This window comes from Labeo rohita, chromosome 23, assembly GCF_022985175.1.
Source record: "Labeo rohita strain BAU-BD-2019 chromosome 23, IGBB_LRoh.1.0, whole genome shotgun sequence".
Taxonomy (NCBI): Eukaryota; Metazoa; Chordata; class Actinopteri; order Cypriniformes; family Cyprinidae; genus Labeo; species Labeo rohita.
Window position 1 is genome coordinate 26,139,332 of NC_066891.1, and position 25,217 is coordinate 26,164,548.

A 25,217-nucleotide genomic window follows, 5' to 3' on the forward strand; every position below is an offset into this window, starting at 1 on the left:
CCCTTTAAATGAAGCAAGTCATGTCAAAAACAAATATTCTCTGATAAAGTAATCCATATGATACCAACGCAAGCTTCAGCTTTTCCTGTCTAAACTCATCTCAAATGTAATCACTGTTGTCACTGAATGGCTGGGTGTCAAAGTGGTGTCCACAGAACACAGGTTTCATAGACAACTGGACAAATTTTTGGGGCAAACCTGACCTGTTGAAAATAGATAAGCTTCATCCTTTTTGCCGGTCTTCGCATTGGGAATTGCATAGGGTCTTAGAGTTAGTATTTTACTAACTGGAGCTCAGGTCAGGAAGCAGACAGACTGGCAAAACCAACCCTCTGCTAGCCACCTTACATAACAGATGTCAGTTAACTCTTAAAGACATAGAGACTCTTTCACCTAGATACTGTAATATCGAGACTGTGTCTGTTACTCCCTAAACTAGCAAGTACAAAAAAATTACAAACCCATTTAAGGGTAATAATTTAATTAATGTTTGAAAAAATAAAAATGGATATAATACAGATAAAGTATAGTATAGTATAGTATAGTATAGTACCAAAAGTATTGTAATAGTAAAAGGTAAAAATGACTCTCCCCTCCAAAAGACACTGTTATGAGCCATGTCCGGAAGTCAAATGGGGAGGTGTTGCTACAATTCATAGTAATTTTTTAAGTATTACTAGGAAGTCTGGTTTCAAGTATAATTCTATTGAAGTGATGGTGTGTGTGACGTTTTGTCACATAATGCAAGCGATAAATTCCTTTTGACACTTGTTTCACCTACTGTATACAGGCCACCAGGGCACTATACAGACTTTATCAAAGAATTTGTTGATTTTCCTGAGTTAGTAAGCTGAAGATAAAGTCTTAATTGTTGCTGATGTAAATATCCATATAGATATTGGAAAAGATCCACTGGCCTTGGCATTTATAGACACGTCCGTTGGAGTTACACAACACATGCCACTCATGGACCCACTCATTGTCATAGTCATACTTTCCATTTAACATGGAAAATCTGCAGAAGAGTGCAATAACACCTCATATCATTATCTAGTCTTGACATCCTATTTCAACACATCAGTTGAATAGCACACTACTGGTAGTATTTGACTAATGGTGCATCTTGTCATCAGTGTTGTTAGTAACTGATTTCACGCATAGTACATTTGCTGAAAGTATCAGCTAAATGCATTATATTGGCGCCAAAAGATACATAGTTTGGAATCAGCAAAGGAATGTGCACAGATCAAGCTTAGCTTACAAGCAAAAACAGTCCTAAACCGTTCCAAACAAATATGAGGGTGGATTTTGATGTGCAAGAACAAAAGTGGCCTGTTGCATGAAACTAGCTGAAAAAACTCTGAGTTTCAGGGTAAGTTTAGAGTTGACAAAAACAAAACAAATCAAACCTGGTTTAGATCAGGTTCAGGCACCTCACAAAGCTCGATATTGTAATGAATGCTGAGGACTTTGTTTTGTTGGCTTTAGTCCAGCCCATTTGGGTTTGGTTGTAACGCATTCCCCTCCCATTGATGGAGGACAGAGATGATTGAACTCACCTGGATCAGAGGAAACTTAAGAGGCAAGCGAAGAGCGGAATGTGAGTCCTGAAAGAGCTAATGTGACTGGCCTTTGCGCTCAAAGGGGGGGACGCTTTGTGTTGCTCGAGACCGTTAGGGTTTGTCCGGCAACGAAGATAGCTAGATAGCGTGGATGCATGGGATTTAGGTGGATAATTGGGGGGAGTAGGAGTGCTGGCCACGCGCTCTATGAGCGTTTGCACAGATCGAATTGAGTAAAAAGGACTCATTTACATCTATGATAAGTGCGCTGTCTGACAGTGACGAACTGTGTGATTACGGAGCGCTGAACTGGACTGAACCGAGCAAAGAGGACTCGTTCGCATTTGTGATAAGTGTGCTCTCTTAAAGTGACGAACCCTTCGATATTTGTTTAAATGAACTGAACTGAGTGAAGCGGACTCATCGGCACCTCCGCCAATTGTGGTTCGCTGACCGTAAAGATGAGCATCTCGTTGATGTGGACTCAGCATGTCTTTGTGAATGAGTGTTTGTTTTAAAGTTTACATGAACATGATTACTTTGTATGTGCTGAGCTAGGGGGAAACTGAGTCGATCTTTTTATCACTTGAAATGATATGTGTGAACACGATTTTTTTAGCATGAAGTGTGGGGCAGTTTTAATCACTGGAGTGTAGTGAAGTGCAGTGCTGATTGTCACCTGGTTAACACTGTTTGCCCTAGCAAAGGCCTACAGGTAAATGTTTGATGAACTTATTTAAATATTATTTATATATAGTTCTCTTTTTCTGAATAACATTGTTAATAAAGTAAGCTGTTTCTCTATCAAGCTCTTTGGCGTTGATGCACCTCTTTGTCCTCCATAAATGTCTGTTTGAACCTCTTAGTAAAATTGGAGGTTCACTACAATATAAACGTTCCCTGTCAACTCAGGGTTGAACCAGAGTTTAGGATGAACTCTAGAACATGTGCACCTGAAAGTGTGACGTGCATGAAGAGCTTCAGTTTGATTCACTCTTCGCGAGAATCAGCACAATTCACTTCTCTGTGAAAGATTAAGCAGTACCATTATTTAAAATATAATGAATTTAAATGCATTTACAGGGCAGGAATAAACATTGCTACTACAGCAAATGTTTGAGGAGGCAGCGGAAAGAAAATATCCAACTACACTGTAAAAAATGGCTCAAATATGGACAAACCCAGCTACTGGTTTGTTTCGACTTCAGGTAAGTTTTATTTAGCTGAACTATTGTTTAAAAATTACTATATTTATTATTTAAAATGAACCCAAAATAGGTAGCTTGTAATTAAAAATCAGACTCATTACTAAAGGCATCAGCAATTATCAAAAGGTAAACATTTATCAAAAGTTTACTATTTAATTATTATTTATTCAACTTATTAATAAATGTTCATTTATTGAACACATCAATATATGCTAATTTCCAACCTATTTCAGGTTCATTTTCATGACCTAAAAGGCTGGGTTAATCCAACCGCTAGGTCGAAACAACCAAGTAGCTGGGTTTGTCCATATTTCACCCAGCGCCGAGTTGTTTAGAATGTATGCAAAAGAATTAGCTGAATTTAATAATGTCTATAGTTCCACAAAGAGCTCAAAAGAAAACACACAAGTTTAGTCATTTTACAAAACTTTTGGATAATTGTGATGTTTTTATCAGCTATTTGGACTCATTCTGACGGCACCCATTCCCTGCAGATGATCCACTGGTGAGCTAGTGTTGTAATGCTACATTTCTCAAAATCTGTTCTGATGAACAAACAAACTCATCTACATCTTGGATGGCCTGAAGGCAAGTAAATGTTCAGCAAATTTTCATTTTTTTTTTTTTTTTAAATGTTTTTGAATTATTATTTTAAGCATAAGGACAACAAGGATGTGGGTTTTACATGCTTGACAGACTGCCACTGTCTTCCTCAATTAACTACTTCTAAATTCATGTTTGAGGTCTGACTGCATCTAAGTTATTTACACATTAAATTATTAATTTAAACGCCTGTCACTTTGTAGTTTTAAAATATTTTGTGAAACATTCTTTGAGGGCTAAAAAATGTATTGTCAAGTTTAAAAGATGGTATAAACCAGTACGTTTTTCTTAATAACCCTTACAGGTTCTAGGTTTTAGCTGTTGCATGCATGTTAAACAAATACAAGTCTTTCTGTGCTTGCATGGAAACTGAAGATGTGGTAACTTAAGGTGTTGTCCAGCAGTGTGTGTCTGTCAGAAGCCATAGTGATGTGATGTTTTCTGTTCTTTGCTCTCTGCGAGGCCACAGTTTCAGTTTTAACCCACACAGCCACTAACAGACACTAATAGAAACAGCTGCTGTCACATGTCAGAGACTCCCTGATAGGCAAGTCAGACACACAAAGTGTACAAACAAATGTCTGCAATGATGTTTCATCAGGTTGTAAATATTACAGGTGCCATGTTTGGTATAGTTGCATGTTGTAAATTAACCAAGACGAAATCTATATAAAGAAGAAGAAAAACTGAGGTTAATGTGTGAGTTTCTCTCTACTGTTTGGTGTTTAACACCATAACTATTTACTGTCATTTAAACCTGATGCTGCCCATGCCTCATGCTCATGATACGAGTTGTGAAACCTTCGTGGAAGCTTAATGTGCATTCAACAGGATTTACAGACCTTTTAAAAACCAAGTTACTACATAACAGACATGCTTCTGATGCACATTTAGAATTGTGGGACCAGCCACAGTTATTTGACTATGCAACTAAGAGTATGAGTGTCACTGCATATAATTAGATGAAGGCAAGCAATTGTATTAATACATTTTTTGACAACTGATGTTATTTGTTTATGTACAGGATGCAGTGCAAGCATGATTACTGCAATGTAATAATTATTTTTGTATTGTCTTAAAGTATACTCGTACAACGCAAAAAATAAACAGCAACAACAAATAAAAATGAAATGAAATAAAAAAATGTGTGTGTAAATTCTATTTTTCATTTTGATTGGGGGAAGAGGGGGTCAATCACAAGATAAATATCCTGTTGAGAAAACCATTACAATGAAGCACCACTGGGCCAGACAGTTTAGAGCAAGGTGAGAAACGGTTCCAAGCGCATTTCCACTTGAGCACGGTTTAGTACAGGAAGTGGTTACAGACTATTTCCAACCCATGTTTCTCAGCACAGCTGTCAACTATTTTGGTAGAATGCTTGTAGCAGGGGTTGAGCTAGGGGATGGCTAAACCACCCAAAAAGTTGTGGGACCCTACACTATGACAATATCCAGGCTCCACCACTGGCTTGTAATGATGCATTCAGGGTGTTGTAGTATTGCATAGCACCCTGTGTACTCCAGTATTTACTTACTGTACATTACCACACTGTCAAGAACTCTTGCGTCCCAGACGAGGCTTAAGCCTAGTCCTAGACTAAAATGTAAGTCTGAGTTTTTTCAGCTAAAGCCAGGCTCACACTACAGGATTTTTGGTTGGATTTTACTGTCGTGGACAGATTTCCACTGTCTGTGAATCCCCTGGATCGTGACCAAATTGGTGCTTGTTGTGGTTGCAGAAGCTCCTTAAAGGGGAAGTCCACCAGAACAAAAATTGACAGATAAGGTACTCACCCCTTGTCATCCAAGATGTTTATGTCTTTCTTTCTTCAGCCATAAAGAAATGTATGTTTTTTTGAGGAAAACATTTCAGGATTTTTCTCCATATAATGGACTGATATGGTGCCCCGAGTTTGAACTTCTAAAATGCAGTTTAAATGCAGCTTTAAACGATCCCAAATGCCGTTGTAAACGAGGAAGATGAGACGAGAAAGAAGGGTCTTATCTAATGAAACTGGTTATTTTCATAAAAATAATACAATTTATATACTTTTTAATGCCAAACGCTTGTTTGTCTTACTCTGCCTGGACTGTTTTTGTTCGGGTTCATGACAGTTAGTGTATGTCGAAAAACTCCCATCTCATGTTCTCCCTCAACTTCAAAATCGTCCTATATCACTGTTTATCTTTTTTGTTAAGGGTGTTTGATTATCTTTGCATGTTCACTTTGCAAAGACTGGGTCGGTCTGCAGTGATGTAGGATGATTTTAAAATGATTTTTGAAGTTGAGGGAGAAAATACTATTGGAGTTTTTCGACATACCCTAACTGTCTTGAGCCAGAATACACAGTTCAGGGAGAGCGAGACAAGACGAGCGTTTGAGATTAAAAAGCATTTAAATTGTATTTGTTTAATGAAAATAACTGATCGTTTCACTAGATAAGACCCTTTTTCCTCGGCTGGGATCGTTTACAACCACATTTGGGATCATTTGAACCCGCATTTAAACTGCATTTTGAAAGTTCAAAATAACTGCACAGACCAATGGAAGGGCCAGTTGATCGTCCATGCTTGAAAATAAGGCATGGGTGTGCAATCATGCTCCTGGAGAGTAACTATCCTGCAGAGTTGTAGCTCCAACACGGATGTCTTGAAGTTTATAGTGATCCTAAAGACCTTCAGTCCCTCAGGGTCTTCTAGGGCCACTTCTATTCACCATCTATCTACCCCCTCTTGACCATATTTTCAGGAAATATGATATCTATTTTCACTGCTATACCCTTTGGCTCTTTTCCTCCACCTTCCTTCTTTTATGACTCATTATGACTATTTTTTTTGTGGACATTGATCATAATGCAATTTGTCCTTCTCAGCAGGTTAAGAGTCTGGGTGTGATTCTGCAAAGCACACTGTCCTTTGAAGCTCATGTTAATAATATTAGACATACTGCATATTTCCAATGAATGAGCCAGAAATGGTACACTCTAGTAAGATGTAGGAATTATTTGCTGTATATGGGTATTCTATAGCGGCTTGCCGATGCAGAATGAGATTGAATGACTGCACTTGATAATGTCCACTATAATCTTGGACAGCGCTACACATGGCAATTCCCTCAAATAGTGACTTGTACAAGAGTATAGTGGGCGAAGTGCTCTATATAAGCATACAGAGGATGAATTTAGACATTAGCTGGGTTCAGGTGTGATTAATTAGGGCTGGAGCTAAACTCTGGAAAGTGGATCTTAAGGGCCAGAGTTGCCCAGGCCTGCTTTAGCTGTTACACAGTTTGCATGGTCATCAGTCAATCATTGCCTTTTCCTCTTAAATCAGGGTTGTCCAGTCCTGTTCCTGAAGGACCACCTTACCTTACTGTCAGTTTTGCAACACTGCAGCATAATCCATGTTGTTCTGCAGATTCCATGTAGCTCTGATGTGAGGAATGAGGACTGTCATTAGCACTCAAGGCAGAGCCAAGTCTTATTTTCACACAGCGAGAACACTTAGTATGTGCTGTCAGTTTGTGCTGCCAACAAAATGACTTGCCATGTTTTCAAAGAACAGTTTATTCAGTATCATTTATTAATATCAATGATCTGTTAGTTTATTTGTGGACTATTTGGAATTGTTTAGAAATGTAACAATTTGGCACATTTAAATAGAATGTGAGGTCACATGTGGCTTCTGCAGTTGGAACTACACTACCATACAAAAGTTTGGAGTTGGTAAAATCTTTAGTTTCTGAAGGAACTCTCTTATGCACACAAAGGCTGCTTTTGTTTTATCAAAATACAGTAAAAACAGAAATAGATTGTAAATGTTTTCAGTTACAGGACAGGCCAGACTCTTTATTTGTGGGTAGGACTGCTACATAGGATGATTTTCAAACCCAGTTATATAACATATGTATATTTTATTTTAGATACCAAACATGCAGTTTTACTCTCCACCAAATAACACTGTTCCTTAGATAAAAAAGGAAGTGCTGCTGATTTTCTGAACAAGGAACTAATATTGTAGATGAAGTGCTGACATGTATTTTTTTGTGTTATTGTTCGCATTAGTGTGCCAATTATGTGTTACTTACTTCAGTTTTCTTGTCGGCTTTCTGAATGGTGTATCCAGTGATCTCAGTGTTGCCGTCTTTGGGAGCTGCATTGAAACCCCCAAGAGCCCACTAGCTTGACAGAGGCTGGAGGACTGGGCAGATCTACACAGCAGAGCATTAAACATGATTTAGCTTTCTTAGTATGGATCATTTTACACTGTGAGGTCTTACTCGCTAAACAGAAGTGGGAAAAAAAGAACTAAAAATGAAAATGCAAGTGGGACAGAAACAGAGAAGGTCCAAGAAGACAGCTGACATTCAGCCCACCTTCAGCTTCCATTACAATACCTGACCTAATTACCCCAAAGCCTGTGCTTGTATGTGTGAAAAAACCTAATCCTTGTTCTTCGAACCCTTTTTGCACTCATTGTCCTTATATGTAATCCTGTGTGATGTCTTGAATCGCTGCCAACCACCACAACATTCACCTGCTAAACCCAAATGGATGAACAGTTCATACTCTTTGATGCTCTAAACCAACACGCCAGCGTATCTCTTTTAAGTCAAGCTTGTTTGACCTCATAACAACATTATGTAACAATAATGAGTTGATTCCAGGATCTTGGGTTATTAAAAAAAAAAAAAAAAAAGCTTTGGTTAAAATAGTCCTAGCATTACAGTGACCAGCACAATGACCACTAAGGGTTTATGTTGACCTTTATTTTGTGGAAAACACAGTGATCAAAATTAGAGAACAGTAACCACTGTAGCATGAAAGACTACAGCTAAAATTTTAGAGGGTTATAGCTGTAAGAATTTAGTTGAAAGTGTTGAGGCCCTTGCTTTGAATGACTTAACACATCTGTGGCCGCAAGACAACACTAGTCTCCCAGAATGCACTGGTGTGATCTTTTTCCGCTCTCTTTTGGCACACATACTGTACATCTGCAAGATGTCTGTTAAAGATCGCTTGATTTAGAAAGCATCTTCTGTGTACAAACATTTGATAGACGTCTGTAACATGTCAGTTTTGCATGCATTCTAAATCATAAACATCTTAAAGAGATTTTCTAAATATCTATTTGACATCTTACAGGAAACGTCCTATAGACGTATTGCAGATAAGCAAACACTCTAAATACGTCTTGCAAGACGTAAATGTAGACGTCAAATATCAAGCGGTACAATGTTATTTGCCAGTCATTACTAGTGATTCAACACGTCCAATGTAGACAGTCTCAAGCTGTTGCGTCATTGTAAACAATGTGTAAGGCAAATCCTGTCAGTCCAAATGTAAGTAATGAGGAAAAAAAAGAGCAATGCACCAGTTGCGCCACAGAGGCTGTTACAGTAGTATACAGCAATTTTAAAAAATACAAGTCTCTGTACGTAGTGTTTGACGTCACAGAAAATTCCCATGATGCAAAGGGAATAAGTGTATACTAGGTGATATACAGTAATAAACTTACAGAAATGTCTAGCAGTGTAACTTGGCAGCAACTGAAGGTGTTGTTAAAAAGTCAGGTGAAAAGTCACACCATTTCATTTCAACCACATCCTGTTCTACTATTGGCTGACAGCACACATTGTTGGTGATCAGATTTTTGCTGGATAAATCATGGGGCGGGGGGGTTGGTGATTTGATCCTGAGATGTAAATTAATGTAAACATTTGAAAAAAAAAAAAGAAACATGATTTAAACATGAATATTGTACAAGTATGTAATAAAATGCTATTATTCTTAATTTCAACAGGCTTACATGGCTTTAGCCTATGCTGGGGTCTCATCTTAGAGGGCATCAGTTTAACCCTGAGCAGCAGGGGCAGAGGCTAGTGTTACATGTTAAATAAATGTTAGAAGATGTTAGGTACACGTTACAGGATAGGTATAAATTACAATGCTGCTGTAAGACAAGGCTCAAGCATCAACAGGTGCTTTCTGTTTAATGCTTCTGATGAAACTGGGGTAAAATGTATATTAAGGAAACTTTTACATTAATACATGTGCATAATAATTAGTATATTTAGTTTTCCTAAATAAATAAAACAGCCGCAGAAAAAGACATAATTAAATCATTGTAACCTTAGTCTCTACCAAAATACCTGCCAAAAACGATAGCTTTTATAGGGTATTTGCTACTATAATAAAACTTAAGTATTTTGATATAGCCTACTATTAGTCAGTAAGTAAATAAATAATAAACAAGCATTTATTTTAGAACATTTTATTAATTATATTATTTATTATCATTTAACAGCAGCTAAATAGTTAAGTAAATTTGAAACTAAAACTATAAGAAAATCGTTACTTAAAGGGGTCATCGGTTGCCCATTTTCCACAAGTTGATATGATTCTTTAGGGTCTTAATGAAAAGTCTATAATATACTTTGGTTAGAAATTCTTAATGGTTTTGTAAAACAACACCCTTTTTACCTTGCCAAAATCAGCTCTGCGAAAATCATCCCATTCTGAGGGGATTGTTCCTTTAAACGTTAACAAGCTCTGCTCGCCCCGCCCCTCTCTTCTCTCTGTGGAGAGACGAGCTTGTTTACTTTACCCACATTTAGCCGCGTTTAGCCGCTAAACTTGCTAACTAGCACTTTATTAGGAAAGGCAATTGCAAAGATTCATAAAAAACCCTTATACTCACTTCTGCTGTAAGTGAAGCTGGATCATGAATGATTCACGTGAACATAGACAGATATATGTAGATTGGGAGCCGCATTCCCTTCACAAACAAATGTAATCCACTGCATCTTCAGTGGCTCAGATGTCAGGAGTAAATGAAGACCACTAGTCCATTATTACATCCAGCAACACAACACCTCAATTGCTCAATTTAACTTACATCCCTGCTTCGGCATCGAAACAGTGGAGGTTACTGGACTGTGACAGTTGGTCTGAGGTAAGACTCTCATGTTAATTAACTATCGTAGGAGTGGCCACACCGAGAATGGCTCGATTTAAAAAAGGCGATATTATTTTTACAGATCAATTAAAAAACACTGCATGGACACATTAATGTTCAAACAACATGAAAAAGTGAACTTTGCATCCGATGACCCCTTTAAAATAAACGTTAACTGAAACAACAAATATAGTCCTAAATATAAAAACAAAAACTGATAGTTGAACAGTAGTAAAAACTTTTATTAATATCTCAATAAATAGTATTAGTAAATAGCACTTTAAAATAGTAACAGCAGTTCAGCAGCTTGGCAGATTACCGTGGTAAATCATAGCTAAAAATGTTGTCAGATTCCTAAGTGAGTTTTTTGGTCATTATAGGGCGTGTGTGAGTCCTCGACAGAATTGATGATATTCTTTCATTAAAATACAGCTGACAGACGTCGAACAGTATCATTAATCTGACCGAGGTGAGTAGCAATTTTACAGTTTACAATAAAATGAGAAGAATTGTTCTTTAAATGAGATGTTGTTAGGGTCAGGCAAAGTTTGAGGTATATATGTGTGTTGTTTAAATAATAAACAGCAGCATTTAGATGCGTCCAGTACCTTCAGGTGGCGGTTTCAGCCACTGCAGCTTTAACGGGAGCTTTGCTGGCCTCTCCCTCTTTTGCTGCAGCCTTCTTGGCTGGCTTTTTGATAGGCGCTGGTTTGGCTGGCATAAAGCTTGGGAAAACGTCAACAGGACGGCCGGTCTTTGAAATGGCAATGTCTTTTTAGGACGTTCAATTTATACCGCCTCTGAGTGTGGACCTTCTGAACTCCTCTTTTTTAAATAGCCTTAATAAATCAAATCAACTCAGGAATAAGCCTAAACAGGTCTCACTAAGTCTCATTACTCAAACTAATAGTATTGTTTAACTCAGTATCATGTAGATGATTTCGTGTCTAGAGCTCAGATATTTCGGACTCCAATTTTACTTGACCTTTCTCATTTTCAATCACTTCTTAATGTCTTGAATTTAATCCTAGTTTTTGAAATTTGGCGCCCTCTTTTGTCTAAAATGCTGTGCACACTGCACTGACACTAGAGGGAGACAAACCTCAAAATTAATTTTAGAATAAGCATATTTGAGTTATGAAGTTCTAAACATCCAGCTGTCATGTTCTGTTACATTCACGTAATGATATAGCATTTTTTTAAACTGAGGAAAAAAAACACAAAATCAAGTGTAGGGATGGCACGAGTTTATTGGAAACGTGAGTGAATATTTGATGGAAGAAATTCTCTCAGATCAGCACATGCCTTTATAACCCCTTTCCAGCAGACAGTTTGCAAAAAATAATAATAAAAACCAACAATAACAACAGGTGTCTCATCATAGGGCCGGATCTTTTCATATTTTACTGTGATTGTGGTCGCAGATGAGTTTATTATTTACAATGTTTACAATTGCAATGTTCTATACAAAATAGAAAGATTTCTTCAGGAGAAAGCAAGAAAAAAAGAGGAAGAATAAGATAAAGAAAAAACAGTTTTTGTTTGAAATCCCAATGGGACAAGTAGGTCCAATGTGTTTTTCCCAGACAAACAATGGTGATACACATCAACATTAAAACACCATCAAACCTGCACATTAGCTTATTACATACACCATTGTTATCTGTCATTGGTACTAACAACTCAGCTCTACAATGTTATTTCAACGCTGCATAGTGACAAATCATGAATCTGTTTTGATTAAACACTATTAAATCTGTTTAATCTAAAACAAGTGGAAAAAAACATGTTTACAAAGCACAGGTTTTGTATTATTGTGCCTGCTTGAACATTCAGCGTTGTTAGTCGCAAAACAGTAAAAATAATAAATTAATTAAGACTTAGACACTCCTTTAGGTTGTCTAAACTATAACAGTTCATATGCAAGACAGCAGATATGATACTACGATGGCAAATATATCTGTGAGACGAGAAGAGACAGTGGGAAATGGCTTTAGTTTGTGCTAGCTGGCAAAGCAGCCTCGGTTTCCAAGAAAACGAGACTACCGGCGAGCTCAAATCTCAAAGTTATTTCATAAGCTAGCATAGAAAAGGATAACACTTTCGCTCGCATTCTTATCCTCCACAGCAAACAATCCCTTGCAAAACATAATAGTTTAGGTATTGCAATGTCCAACGAGTTGGCTTATATTAGGCACATTTTCATGACAAAACACCGGGGAATCTTCCCCAAAGCCCCAAACTATCCTTAAGCGATTAAGGGAAGTTTATGATCATACGATGAGCTGTTAAGACAGATTTTGAGGTACTTGTGTGATTTGAAGCACCGCTGCCACTTCTCAGTTTTTTTATGGGTTGTTATGGCCAACTCGATCGTAAAAGCCAATACCTTGTACGACCCGGAAGAGAATACAGAGGACACTTTCATAGTGATAAATGTAATAGGCAACATGATCTAGTTACTTTGTGGCAGTTAACTTGCCTCTACAGGAAAGGCGATAACTGAGAGATGACCGCGATCCTCGCTGTAATGTATATCTAACCAGACACATTCAGTTTATAGTTGTTATATTTTATCCTTGCTCTGTTTATTCTACCATAGACCTTTTTTGTTTGTATTTTTTGGCAATTTTTTGAAAATCTATTTACAAATGTCAGACTCAGATCCTTTAGTAAAAAAAAAACATACAAAAAAGACCTTTAAAAAACACTCCTCTGGTTATTCACTTGAAGAGCTATGTCTGACAGTAACAGGACACGTAAACACAAGCACAAGGGTCAGCAAGCATCATCAAGAGCATAAGGTGTGTTGGCAAACTGAAGTTTTGATCCAATTTACATTCTGAGATTACATCGGCACACGTTTCATTGCTATAGTGCTAGTACTAACCGGTTAGTACTGGAGAAATTCAGGTTTAATTTGGTAATTTAGATATAAGATCACTTTGCTCTTGCCAACACATCCTTTGGCATCTCATGATAAGGTGCCTTTTTAGCTATAATTTTCCTCAGAGTTAAAGCTTTCATGCACATACAGTTCTGGAGCACCTGTAATCAGCCAATAGCAAACGCATTTATGAGTTACAATCCACTATTGTTGTTTTTTAGTGTGTGTTCAATCACAAGATATTCTGTCATTACAACTGTTACTGGAATGATTTGAGAGTTTATAAAAGACCCTGATAAGGGGTCGTCCTGTGACTGGAAATTGTCAGAAATAAAAAAACAACTACGATGCTATTTCCAAAACTGGCTACATTGTTACAGAAGACCAAAGGACATAAGTGCTTGTAACACTGATGTGATTTTGCTTTGAACCTCCAGACATAACAAAGGCTAAACATAAATAATTAAACCTCCTCCAGACATAACAAACAGTTTAAACCAGTTTGGCTTTGTTCACACTGCAAACAATCCCGATTTGTTTTCAAACCCAATCTTATTTGGCAGGAGCTCAAATTACTTTAGTTTGTTCAGGCAGTGGAGTCAATATCCAGTATATTTACGGCCCTGTTTCCACCTTGTATTAATATGCATTTTTAGAGAACCGATCAAAAGTGTCCAGCACTAAATACAGGTGGAAATAGGATCTAAATTGTGATCGGATCACTAAAACCACATACAGAGGTAGTCAAAATGCATGTGACCACATCATATTTATAATATAAATAGGCTACTTATTCATCCTGGATGTGCTCCAAACTCAACTTTGCACCCAGTCAACTGACACTAGATTGTTCTGGGACATGCTGAGAGAAAGTGCACCAAATTAAGTCATTCAAACTTTGAGGTGTTGTACTAAAACACACGGGAATGCAGGTACAATCTGTATCTTTATCATTCGCTTCCATTTCTGCTCGCTCATAAGCTGAGCAACATGGGTAGCTAAATGCTGTTATTTATCACTTTTTTCCACATTCGTAGAGTAGATATTTTTACTTTGATTTTAATAATGCTGGGTAGCCGTTCTGCATGTGTTTGGCCAATCAGTGTACACTTACGTCACTGGTAGATCCTATAGAACTGTTAAAGACCCTACTCTGAAGTAGGAGCTAATTTAGTTCCCCCAAATGGAGTTCCTACAACTAAATACGTTCCTAGTTCCTGCGGTGCGAACACGCAAAAAGCGGGAACTTCCGCCAATAGTTCTAGAAGCTATGAAAGGTTCCACCGGTGCAGAAGCATGACACACTTAGCTCTCTTGCAAAAGTATTCCAAAATAAACTGAATATCCCAAACAACAAGAGGTCAAAGGGGATGTTAATACCAGATGAAAACAGGGCCTACATTAGTTGCTACATCAGCACAAAGCCAAGTGAACTGGGTTTGGGGTGTCAGTGAGAACAAAGCCTTTTATTATCTTGATGATCCATGAGCACCATGGGTATTGGAAGTAAAGACGAAAGTATACTTCCCTATTCCGTGTCCTGCTCCGGCTTGCACAGTTCATGTTACATATTCCCGTCCCATGTGCAGCACGATTTTTGTGTCTGCATGCTATGGACTTGTGCATTCACTGATGTCCAGATATGTGTGGTTGAAGGATTCGTGGGTCGATTCTGAGATCTTCCGAATTCATGGCAATTTGATTTTAACAGCAGATGGCGCTCTAATTTAGTTTTTATCCACACACTCAAATGCTCATGAAGAAGAGTGCTGAAGAGCGCTTGTGTGTTTGCTAAGTCATGTAATTTCACCTTGGCTCAGAATGCTTTTATGACACAAGATTAATGGAAACACAGCCCACCCTTGTAATTCGCTTCAGTCTTTTCCAATTTTATGAATGATTATTTTAAGTTTAAGTGCGTGTAAGGATTTGGAAACAAGCAGAGTACGGCTGTTTCTAAAGCATGCAGTGCCATCTACTGTTCAAAACTAAGCTCAGAATCGACTTGAGAAAGAATCACAATGCATTCGGAAAATCTCTGAATCGATGCTGAATCATTTCTTGATTCACAATCGATTTATTTTCCCAGCCCTACTAGATAATGCTCACGGTCAGTAAAGTTTACTTTGAAGGGCTTCAATGCTCAACGAGGTGTGAGACGGAGCAAAACGTGGAAACTGGAGTATACCTATGCCTTAAGGTCAAATGCACTGGACACACAAATAATTACTGAAAGTAAGATGTTGCATACTGTTCCCATACACCAGTAACAGCACCTCTGTTATTACCGACAGCGATTAAATCGCCTGAGGTCGCCTTCCAACTCTATCAGCTGCATGACTGTAGTCGTGCTCAGCTTTGCTGAATCTCCAAGTGCCGTCTTAATTCAGCAACTTTTGTAGGCAATAAATGACCAACAATATCAGGCGGCAGATCACATGAGCTTCACTGTCTGTTCTCCCATTGGTTAACGCCATATTGCGTTACATTTGCATATAGTTGAACTTAACTCAACCTTGTCCATTGCCAACAGTCTCTATCACTCATGTCGCCCCCAAACCTCACTAAAAATGAATGCCTTCTGGTTGTTTTGTTGCTGCAACTCACTACTGGAGTGAACAACCCATGAATCTTGAATCTTGAACAACCAGTCAATGCTCTTGATTGAAAGCTACGAATCAAAGTGCATCCTCGGAGAGATCTACAGTCTACATCTGTCTCATGTTTGCTTGCTTGATAGGAATGAATGCAACCTGGTTATGGGTATGTACTGCACCTTGAAACTGCATCACTTTGCAAACTGAGGTAATATAGAGTAATATTCAGATTGCTATGAAACTGATTTTATGATATATGGAGGGACATTGTTTAAGGCTGAATTCTAAGCACCATCTTGTACATTACGTTTTGCATCCATGCGAGTTGGTCTAAATGTAACCGCACCTTTGTGTACAGGGTTCAGGCGACTTGATCTTGAGGATGGAGTGTTGGTACTCTTGCAAATAAGAATAAATAGATTTTGGTCCATATGGTCAGGTAAGTAATATCGAACAAATGTGAACCACATTTTGTTCCCAGTATGGTAGACAAGAACATTTCATCTTCACAATCATCCAATCTTCACAATCCCCAGTTGCAAGTATTGCCATGCAACTTGCAGGTTAGATAAGCAAAGGAAGGACCGGTTAAGACAACAGTGCAAAAAAGATTCTCGCTCAGATCGGGCAGGATCAGTCCTTTGTGTTTCTTTCAGACTTTCAGAGAGTTTCGTCTGCCTTGACGTGGATCTTCTTGACTCTCACAAACCTTTTGAAGGAGGTGCAAATCAGCTGTACAGAACAGTGTTTTGTAACAGCACTAGCCATTATTAAGCTTTCGAGTCTTTTAGCTCAGGCTAGAAAGTGGGGTTGCCTGAAATGTCCCGTTCAGGCGATTCAATGTAGTTGGCAGACTCCTGGAGTTTCAACAGCATCGCCATCTGAATGAGGGACAAAACAAGGACAGCTTGTCAGAACAAATGCAGGCTTGTTCACAACGGTTCAAGTGTAGCTGTACCAAACACTCACCAGTGGATCTGACTCCATGGTGGACAGAGACATGTCCTTCTCCTTGTTGGACATGTCCCTGTCGTCACTGGGCTGCTGTGTCGAAGCAGAGTTGGGGCCGATGGTTGGCGGAGGGAGGTGAAAGAGTTTGGCCTGGTCCTGTTGAGCTGAAGGCCATGGCAGCGTATCCCTCACCCACTCCACTGGATCCTCCCATGCCGCTTTCTGACCGTGGACCTGAAATATGTGAATGCAAAGGTTGAGCTTGAAGACTCTTTGTGCACTCTGACAAGACACAATAAGTGTCAAATGATCCACCAAAACACAAGTCTTTTAGTAGCAGATAAGCTCTGTTCCAAGACCTAGTGAGTCGTCTCGTTTTGGCCAAAATGTAAAGGCCAGGACACCTCTGCATAAGTAGTCAGCTATCTATGTGGACAACAGCTTACCTTCACACCATCCTTTGCTCCCTCCTGAAGATAAGGAATAATGGACTGGTTCCAGAGGTCAATAAACCAGGTGCGAAACTCTGCTAATGATACTGGACAAGACAGGAAGAAGCAGGGACCTGCAAAGACAGGAGCCAAAACGTAAGTAACCTAATACAATATACATCACATTTTAAATGTGTTCAAGATTAATTTTCTTATGCAAATGGTTAAATACAGGGGTTGGACAATGAAACTGAAACACATGATTTTAGACCACAAGTAGTATGGTGTTAGGCCTCCTTTTGTGGCCAATACAGCATCATTTAGTCTTGGGAATGACAAATACAAGTTCTGTACAGTAGCCAGAGGGATTCTGAGCTATTCCTTTTTGCAGAACAGTGGCCAGGTGTAGGAAAACGTTTCCTGTCTCGCTCCTCCAAAACACCCCAAAGTAGCTCAATAATAATCAGACCTGGTGACTGTGCAGGCCATGGGAGATGTTAAACTTCACTTTCAAACCACTCTATCACCAGTCTTGCTGTGTGTATTGGTGCATCCTGATACATGGAACCACCTTCAGGGTACAATGTTTGAACCATTAGGAACATAGTCAACCATCATACACTGCTCTTACTTGTGGAATGTGCAATCAGTGGCTAATCACTGGCCATTAGGCTAAGTAAACATAGCCATAAAACCTCCAACACTATATTGGCCAATGCTTCGGTTTCACTGTCCAAATCCTGGATGTTCTTCTGAAATGTATGAAACAGACATTCAGAAAGTGTAAAGCTGTACCTATGAGGAAGTCTGAGGTGCTGTGTTTCTCCAGGAAGGTATGGAGATGGTACCAGAGTTTAGGCACCCAGTCCAGAACCCTCAGCATCTCAACGCTGTGAACTGTGCTGTCATCCTCCGTCTCTATCAATTTCCTGTGCAAGTAACGCACTAGGAACCCATTTGCAGGCTCCACGTTGTTGGAGAAGGTGACCATTCTTCAGACAAACAAAAAAATTTTGATATGAGATTTCTAATTTCTTTATCTTGCTACAGTCTACAAACAGGAATGAATCAGTGTTAAAGAAATTAGGAACTTACCTAAAGCTGAGATGCAGGCCGTGATTGGATGACATCTTAACAGACTGATTGGTGGTTCCAATGATGTAAGGACTGAAAAAAAAAAAAAACAAGGTAAATAAATGAAGATTTCAGATGCAAAAGCCTCTAAATCCATCTGACATTTCTCTTTAAAATATGCATTTTTATCAGGTTGCTATGTATAGGTTTGTACCTAAGTACCAGTACTTCTGATTGGGCTGAGGCTGGCATTTAGTGATGTTTGAAGGCAAATTATTTGATGGATGTATACTATGTGTCGAGAGCATTCACTCAGTATCATTATCTCATTTTAGACCAAGGTGGCTTTTAGAGGGTTTTGCATCTGAACTCTTCAAATATACTTTAAAAGAAAACTTTTAATTTTGAAAATGAAAGGAAATCCAAAGAACAGCAAAATGTTGAAATGTTTTTACTTTTTATAATAACAGTTTTCTATTTGAATATTTTTTAAAATTTAATTTATTCCTGTGATTTTAAAGCTGAATTTTTAGCATCATTACTCCAGTCACATGATCCTTCAGAAATATATATATATATATATATATATATATATATATATATATATAATGTTGAAAACAGCTGAGATTATTTTTTTCAGGTTTCTTCGATGAAAAGAAAGTTCTTTTGTAACATAAATGTCTTTATCATCAATTTAAAGCATCCTTGCTAAAAGTATTGATTTCTATAATATCTTTTGCTTAAAATATATTACAATAGAAAGCAGTTATTTTAGTAAAAATATTTCAAAATTGTACTGTTTTGCTGTACTCTGGATCAAATAAATGCAGGCTTGGTCAGCAGAAGAGACCTCTTTAAAAAACATTTAAAAAATCTTACTGTTCAAAAACCTTTGACTGGTAGTGTATATTTAAAAGTATATTTTGCAAAATGAATTTTTTGAATCATTAAGAATTTTTGCAATGTAACATTATTTGCATGACAATTAAGAATATTTGCCACCACATTCTCATTACTGTAAGGCAGAAATAATGATGTATTATTTTAAGTATTTATAAAGTTAGCATCTTTTAATTTATGCAGGTTTTAATCTAAATTAGGTTTACATTATGTACTGTTTTGCATTACAATAATGGGACTTTGGGGGGAAATTTCTCTATATATATATATAGAAAGGGAAAACACCAAAATTATAATTTAACCAAAAAATATGTTAATATTCACCAATAACATAATCCTGCTTCATTAACACAGGAGTTTCCTCACTCACCATTTGTGATATTTGCAGGTCAGCGCACTATTGACCAGGTCAGTGATGGAAGACGCGTCACTGATATCATCCAAGATAATGACCAATGGAACGTCCTCAGTGCCACAGTCCCGGTCAATCTGATTAGCCAGATTAGAAAGGTACAACTGGAGGTCCTGAGGGACAAAAGTAAGACAAAATGTAAGGCTATACAACTGCAAACAAGTCAGTGTTTCCTGGAAAGTGTGATTTCCAGGCTTCACCTTGCAGGTCTGTTGGTGCATGTTGAAGGTGGTGATGAGGCCAGGGCTGGGCTCACGGCCGCTCCTCTCCAGCAAGTACTCAGCCAGCCTGGTGGTGAGATAGGTCTTCCCTGTGCCGCTGGGGCCCGACAGGACCAGCCGTCGGTGCTTCAGAAGCAGACTGATGTAGTGTTGCATCATGGGCTTGGGAATGAGCGTCTCAAATACCAGACTGTCCACACACTTCTCCTTAAAACCTGGAACCGAGAGTGAGATTAGGTGAAACAAAGGTTAGTTACAAGTGTTTTGGAGAACTAAAGAACAAGACAAACAATTAAAACAGTAACCAGTCATTTTGCCTCCTAATTAGTTTCTAATTTATTCACTTAATGTGGTGAACTTCCACCCACAGTGAAATCTGTGGTCCACAATCTTGCTCCTTGTAGGTTACAAAATGCAATGCGCTAGCATTTGTTTTGCAGGTATATGATCATCAACAGAATATCTTCGCAATATGTATATCCTTAAAATTGACATGTTTTAAGTAAATAATCATTAACTGCACTTTTTCATACATGAAGTCTGGGATTTTAACATTATAAGGTGAATGAAACTGCATAAACATTAGGTCTGTTTTGATGCCTGTGATTTTTGTCAGTTTGACAGATTTTCACTTTCAGTGGGGACTTTGACGCTTAAAGGTGTATTAATTGAGGTGTAAGTTGCTGGAGAGAGCGAGAGATTGAAAGTGTGAGTTTTTCACCTTTGAGGGCGACAGTGACGAGTCCAGTACCCTTTTTTAAACAGTCACAGGGTGAACTTTCCGGTGCTTCGGCTCCAAGCACCCTCCTGCTCTGATTAACACTGTAACTGTGGATAGAGTCGACAGACAGTCCCATACTCGCACCAGGATCCACCTGCGAAATGTAGTCCTGTTGTACGAATACAAAGAACACATTAGATGAATTGCACATTATAATTAAATACACCGAATATATGTAACTACATATAATATAGTACTAATGTTATATACAGTCAAGGTCAAAAGTTTACATACACCTTGTAGAATCTGCAAAATTGTAATTATTTTACCAAAGTAAGAGGTTCAAATACTCACTGATGCTCCAGAAGGAAAAATGAAAAGAGCCGGGGGTGTAAACTTTTGAACAGAATGAAGATGTGTACATTTTTCTTATTTTGTCTGATTATCATATTTTTGAAGCTACAGAAGATACTTACAAAGTAAGTACCAAAAGACAAAATAAGTCAAATTTACCCTGATCTTCAATTTCAAAAATGTTTCACCCCCTGACACTTAATGCATTATGTTTCCTTCTGGAGCATCAGTGAGTGTTTGAACCTTCTGTAATAGTTGCATATGAGTCCCTCAGTTGTCCTCAGTGTGAAAAGATGGATCTCAAAATCATACAGTCATTGTTGGAAAGGGTTCAAATACACAAAAATGCTGAAAAAGCAAAGAATTTGTGGGCCCTGAGAGATTTTTCTGAATAACAGCAGGCAATTTAACTGTTCAGGACAAACTAATAATTAACATTTTGCAGATTCTGCAAGGTCTATACAAAACTTTTGAACTCAAAACTTTTGAACTTTTTAAATACAAATTTACAAGAACAATCAAAAATTAAAGATTAAATATCTCCTATTGACTTTTGATAATATGTTTGCCTTTACATCTCAACAGAAAAGACATGGTATTATTTACATACTAAACTAGCATTAGAGTACAAAATCATACTAAATCATGATTGCAAATTGTGATTTTCCTTGTTTTTGGATATATTTAAGCCATCTTAACACCACAGAACAAGATCTTACCCTGAAAGCTGTGGAGATGTCTGTATCTAACATAGACCACTCAGTTTTCCCATGAATCCTTACAGAGCCGATGTAGAAATCCTGCTGCCTCACCTGCTGATTGTATATGAATTTGGTTATTTAGTATATTTGATCTTATGTTCAGATATTTAAAGCTATTTTAATTCATTTTCACATATTTACCTCTCTGGACACTTGCTGGTCAGCTATACGGACCACCACACGTGTAAAGACCTCATCCCTTTGAGAGGACAGGCTCAGTAACTCCATAGGAGCAATGTCTGCCAGACAGAAAGAATGATTTGACTCAATTCTAGATTAGAAATGGGATTTAATGCTTGGAATCACCTAGCGTTTATGTATCATATGGTGTGGCTAAAGGAACTCACCTGTGGTGGAGCACTCATTGAGGCTGAGGCTGAAGGACTTGGTGAGGCTCATGGGTGGTTTGGTTTGGTTGGAGGAGTTCAGGAGGCTGGCCAGACCCGAGGGCTGGGAGGTGGAAGTTGAAGGTGGGCCGCAAGGAAGGACAAGGGAAGATGGAGCACTTCCTGTTTTCAGCTGATCATTCTCTGCCTTTAGACTCTCCACCATCCTCTACAATAAAAGATTTAGATTTGATTTAAGTTAGTTTTCTTTGCAGTGCATGGCATGCAAAGTTATTAACTGCAATGAAGTTCTAGCGTAAATTTTTGCACATTTGTGAAATTTTGCAGTCAAAAAAGGTCCATTGTCTATTGTGATAAGTGATATATAATTGTTCACAAGGGCTGGAAGATGAAACCATCAGGAACCCTTACTGACGAGTCTCCCATGCTCAGGGTTTCTGCTGGAAAACTCTTTCATTTGATTTGAATAAATGTAAGGCAATAAAACATCTTCAACAGTATATGTGGCAAATGTGACCATACCCAAACAACCAAATGTTACTAAATGGGTGACTAACCTGCATGTTGTTCATGGCTTCTCGTAGGTGCTCCAGCTGATGTGCCGAGTTCAGCGCTTCTAGCCGGATGTCTGTCAGTTTCATCTCTTTCTCCCACAGCTCGGACCGCAGCTCTGACACCATCTTCTCATCGCTTTCGTTTTCCTCGTTACTTTCGAGGATCCTGTTAGAACACAATGTCATCACTGTCATTAAAAGCAGTCTAAAGTGTGTAATATTCCAAATACAACTGCATTTCAAAAGTGCAATCACCCACTCTTGCTTGGTTTTCACCTAATATTTTCACCTATACATGAGGACTTTACTCACACAGAGGAGGTGGCTGATTGGCTGGATGGGAGGGAAGTGGGCGGGTTCTCTCCATCTTCATGGCCCAGTTTTGGTGAGTTGGGTGCAGAAGAGTCTGGAGTGGCGATCTCTTCGATATCAGAGTACATGGAGCCACCTTTAGCGCCCTTCTTAATGCTGAACGCCTTGCCAAAAGAACTCCGTAACTACAGAGAAATCAGGAGAAAGTGAAGTACTTCATAAATATAGGAGGAAAAGTTTGTCTGTTTATGTGTAAGTTAAAAAGTGAAAGAAGTCTTATGAAACACTCAGGTGGACTCTTGATGTGTGGACAGTTATACATTCATTCATTCATGTAAATGAGCTTACTTAAATGACAAAAAAGTACAATCCAGGTAAATACAGAAGAGCTGTAACAGATTATTTCAACATGCAAAGTGATCTGTCTCTACATGCCAAAGTTAGTGTGAATGTTTAGCTGTAGCTTCATTCTTGTATGTGCGATGGATTCAATAACTGTTTTCTTTTTTCATCATAGACATATGAGACATTCACAGCGTTTCCACATGTTTATAGTATTAGTAAATTAAACTGTCTAGAGGGAATTCACCAAGAATGATGATACACTAAAGTTGGCTGATATTTTTCACAGATAAACAAGTGCAAAACATAAACACTGTAAATAATGACATTCAGTAATCTGGTAAGTCTGTGTGAACTGAAAGTCATATTTTCTCAAATAAAGACCAAATGGCTGAATTGATAAAAATGACCCTGTTCAAAAGTTTACATACACTTGATTCCTAATACTGTGCTGTTACATGAATGATCCACAGCTGTTTTTTTGTTCAGTGAAAATTGTTCATGAGTCCCTTGTTTGTCCTGAACAGTTGAACTGTCTGCTGTTTTTCAGAAAAATCCTTTAGGTCAAAACAAATTCTTTGGTTTTCAGCATTTTTGTGTATTTGAACCCTTTCCAACAATGACTGTATGATTTTGAGATCCATCTTTTCACACTGAGGACAACTGAGGGACTCATATGCAACTATTACAGAAGGGTCAAACACTCACTGATGCTCTAGAAGGAAACACAGTGCATTAAAGCGCCAAGGGGGGTGACAATTTGTCTAGTACTAAAAAAAAAAAAAAAAAAAAAAATTAGGCAAAATAAGAAAAATGTACACATCTTCATTCTGTTCAAAAGTTTTTGCATATGAGTCCCTCAGTTGTCCTCAGTGTGTAAAGATGGTTCAAATCCCTGGTGAAAAAAACAGCATATGCTGGTTAGGTAGGTTTTGATGCTGGTTTAAGCTGGTCCTTTGCTGGTTTATGCTGGTCCTTAGCTGGTTTAAGCTTATCCTTTGCTGGTCATGTTGTTGGTCAAGGACCAGCATGAACCAGCAAACGACCAGCATAAACCAGCAAAGGACCAGCTTAAACCAGCATCAAAACATACCTACCAGCATATGCTGGTTTTTTCACCAGTGATGCACAAAAATGCTGAAAAACCAAAGAATTTGTGGGACCTGAAGGATTTTTCTAAAGAACAGCGGGCAATTTAACTGTTCAGGACAAACAATGTCATGAAACTATCACTCCTGAACGACATGAACATCACTTATTAAAATCATAACCAACTATCACTAAACAAAAAAAAAAAAACAGCTGTGAATCATTCAGGTAACAACACAGTATTAAGAATCAAGTGTAAAGAAACTTCTGAATAGGGTCATTTTTATAAATTCAACTATTATTTTCTGTGAACATCTTTTATGTGAAATATCTTATTCAGGTCAGTACTAAATAAAAAACAACATGCATTTTGTATGATCCCTCTTATGTTGCTAAAATAATTAACATTTTGCAGATTCTGCAAAGTGTATGAAAACTTTTGACCTCAACTGTATCTGCATTAGCAATATATTGGTTGACCACTTGTGCTATCAGCTTGGTGAATTCACCCCTTAACATTTGTAAAAATATTTTACACATGAAAAGTATAAGCAGCAGAGATTGTCGGAGGAGCTGTGCTGAATGAAACTTGAGAACACTGAGCTGTGTAGAGTGGTTAGAAACAACGCATAATGACATAAGAGCAACGTTCCCTCAGAGAGACTTACACTTAAAACTCACCTCATAGACCTTAGAGATTTACAAAAGAAGAATAATATTTGAAAACCGTGGTTAAGCGCTAGTAGATAATAACAGTCACTATGATTCCATCCCAGACTCTTTTTTTCTGCTTACCCAGCTCTTTTTCTTCTTCTTCTTGGCGTCGTCTTTCAAGCTGCCGACACTGGAATGGCTGGTAATGCTGTTCAGACTAGAGATGCTCTCGGATGAGTTCTGCCTTCTGATTCGCAACTCTGAGAGAAGAAATAAAG

General features: G+C 38.1%; 1 protein-coding gene across 4 annotated transcripts in view; it reads right to left on the reverse strand.

Moving 5' to 3' along the window:
- Positions 1-11,564: 11,564 nt before the first annotated feature.
- Positions 11,565-25,217, reverse strand: part of nav1a (neuron navigator 1a) — a 161,669-nt gene continuing 148,016 nt past the window's right edge. For 3 of the 4 annotated variants that reach the window (XM_051095863.1, XM_051095860.1, XM_051095861.1), the window contains 14 exons: positions 25,081-25,199; positions 22,855-23,039; positions 22,546-22,708; positions 21,989-22,196; positions 21,783-21,880; positions 21,600-21,695; positions 20,527-20,695; positions 19,785-20,020; positions 19,543-19,697; positions 18,294-18,365; positions 17,994-18,190; positions 17,214-17,332; positions 16,786-17,001; positions 11,565-16,697 (listed from right to left, as the gene is read on the reverse strand). In XM_051095863.1, the coding sequence (XP_050951820.1) occupies positions 16,614-16,697; positions 16,786-17,001; positions 17,214-17,332; positions 17,994-18,190; positions 18,294-18,365; positions 19,543-19,697; positions 19,785-20,020; positions 20,527-20,695; positions 21,600-21,695; positions 21,783-21,880; positions 21,989-22,196; positions 22,546-22,708; positions 22,855-23,039; positions 25,081-25,199 (2,117 nt within the window). In that variant the 3' untranslated portion in view covers positions 11,565-16,613. The remainder of the gene's footprint in view (positions 16,698-16,785; positions 17,002-17,213; positions 17,333-17,993; positions 18,191-18,293; positions 18,366-19,542; positions 19,698-19,784; positions 20,021-20,526; positions 20,696-21,599; positions 21,696-21,782; positions 21,881-21,988; positions 22,197-22,545; positions 22,709-22,854; positions 23,040-25,080; positions 25,200-25,217) is intronic. The other variant, XM_051095862.1, reaches the window with a different exon arrangement.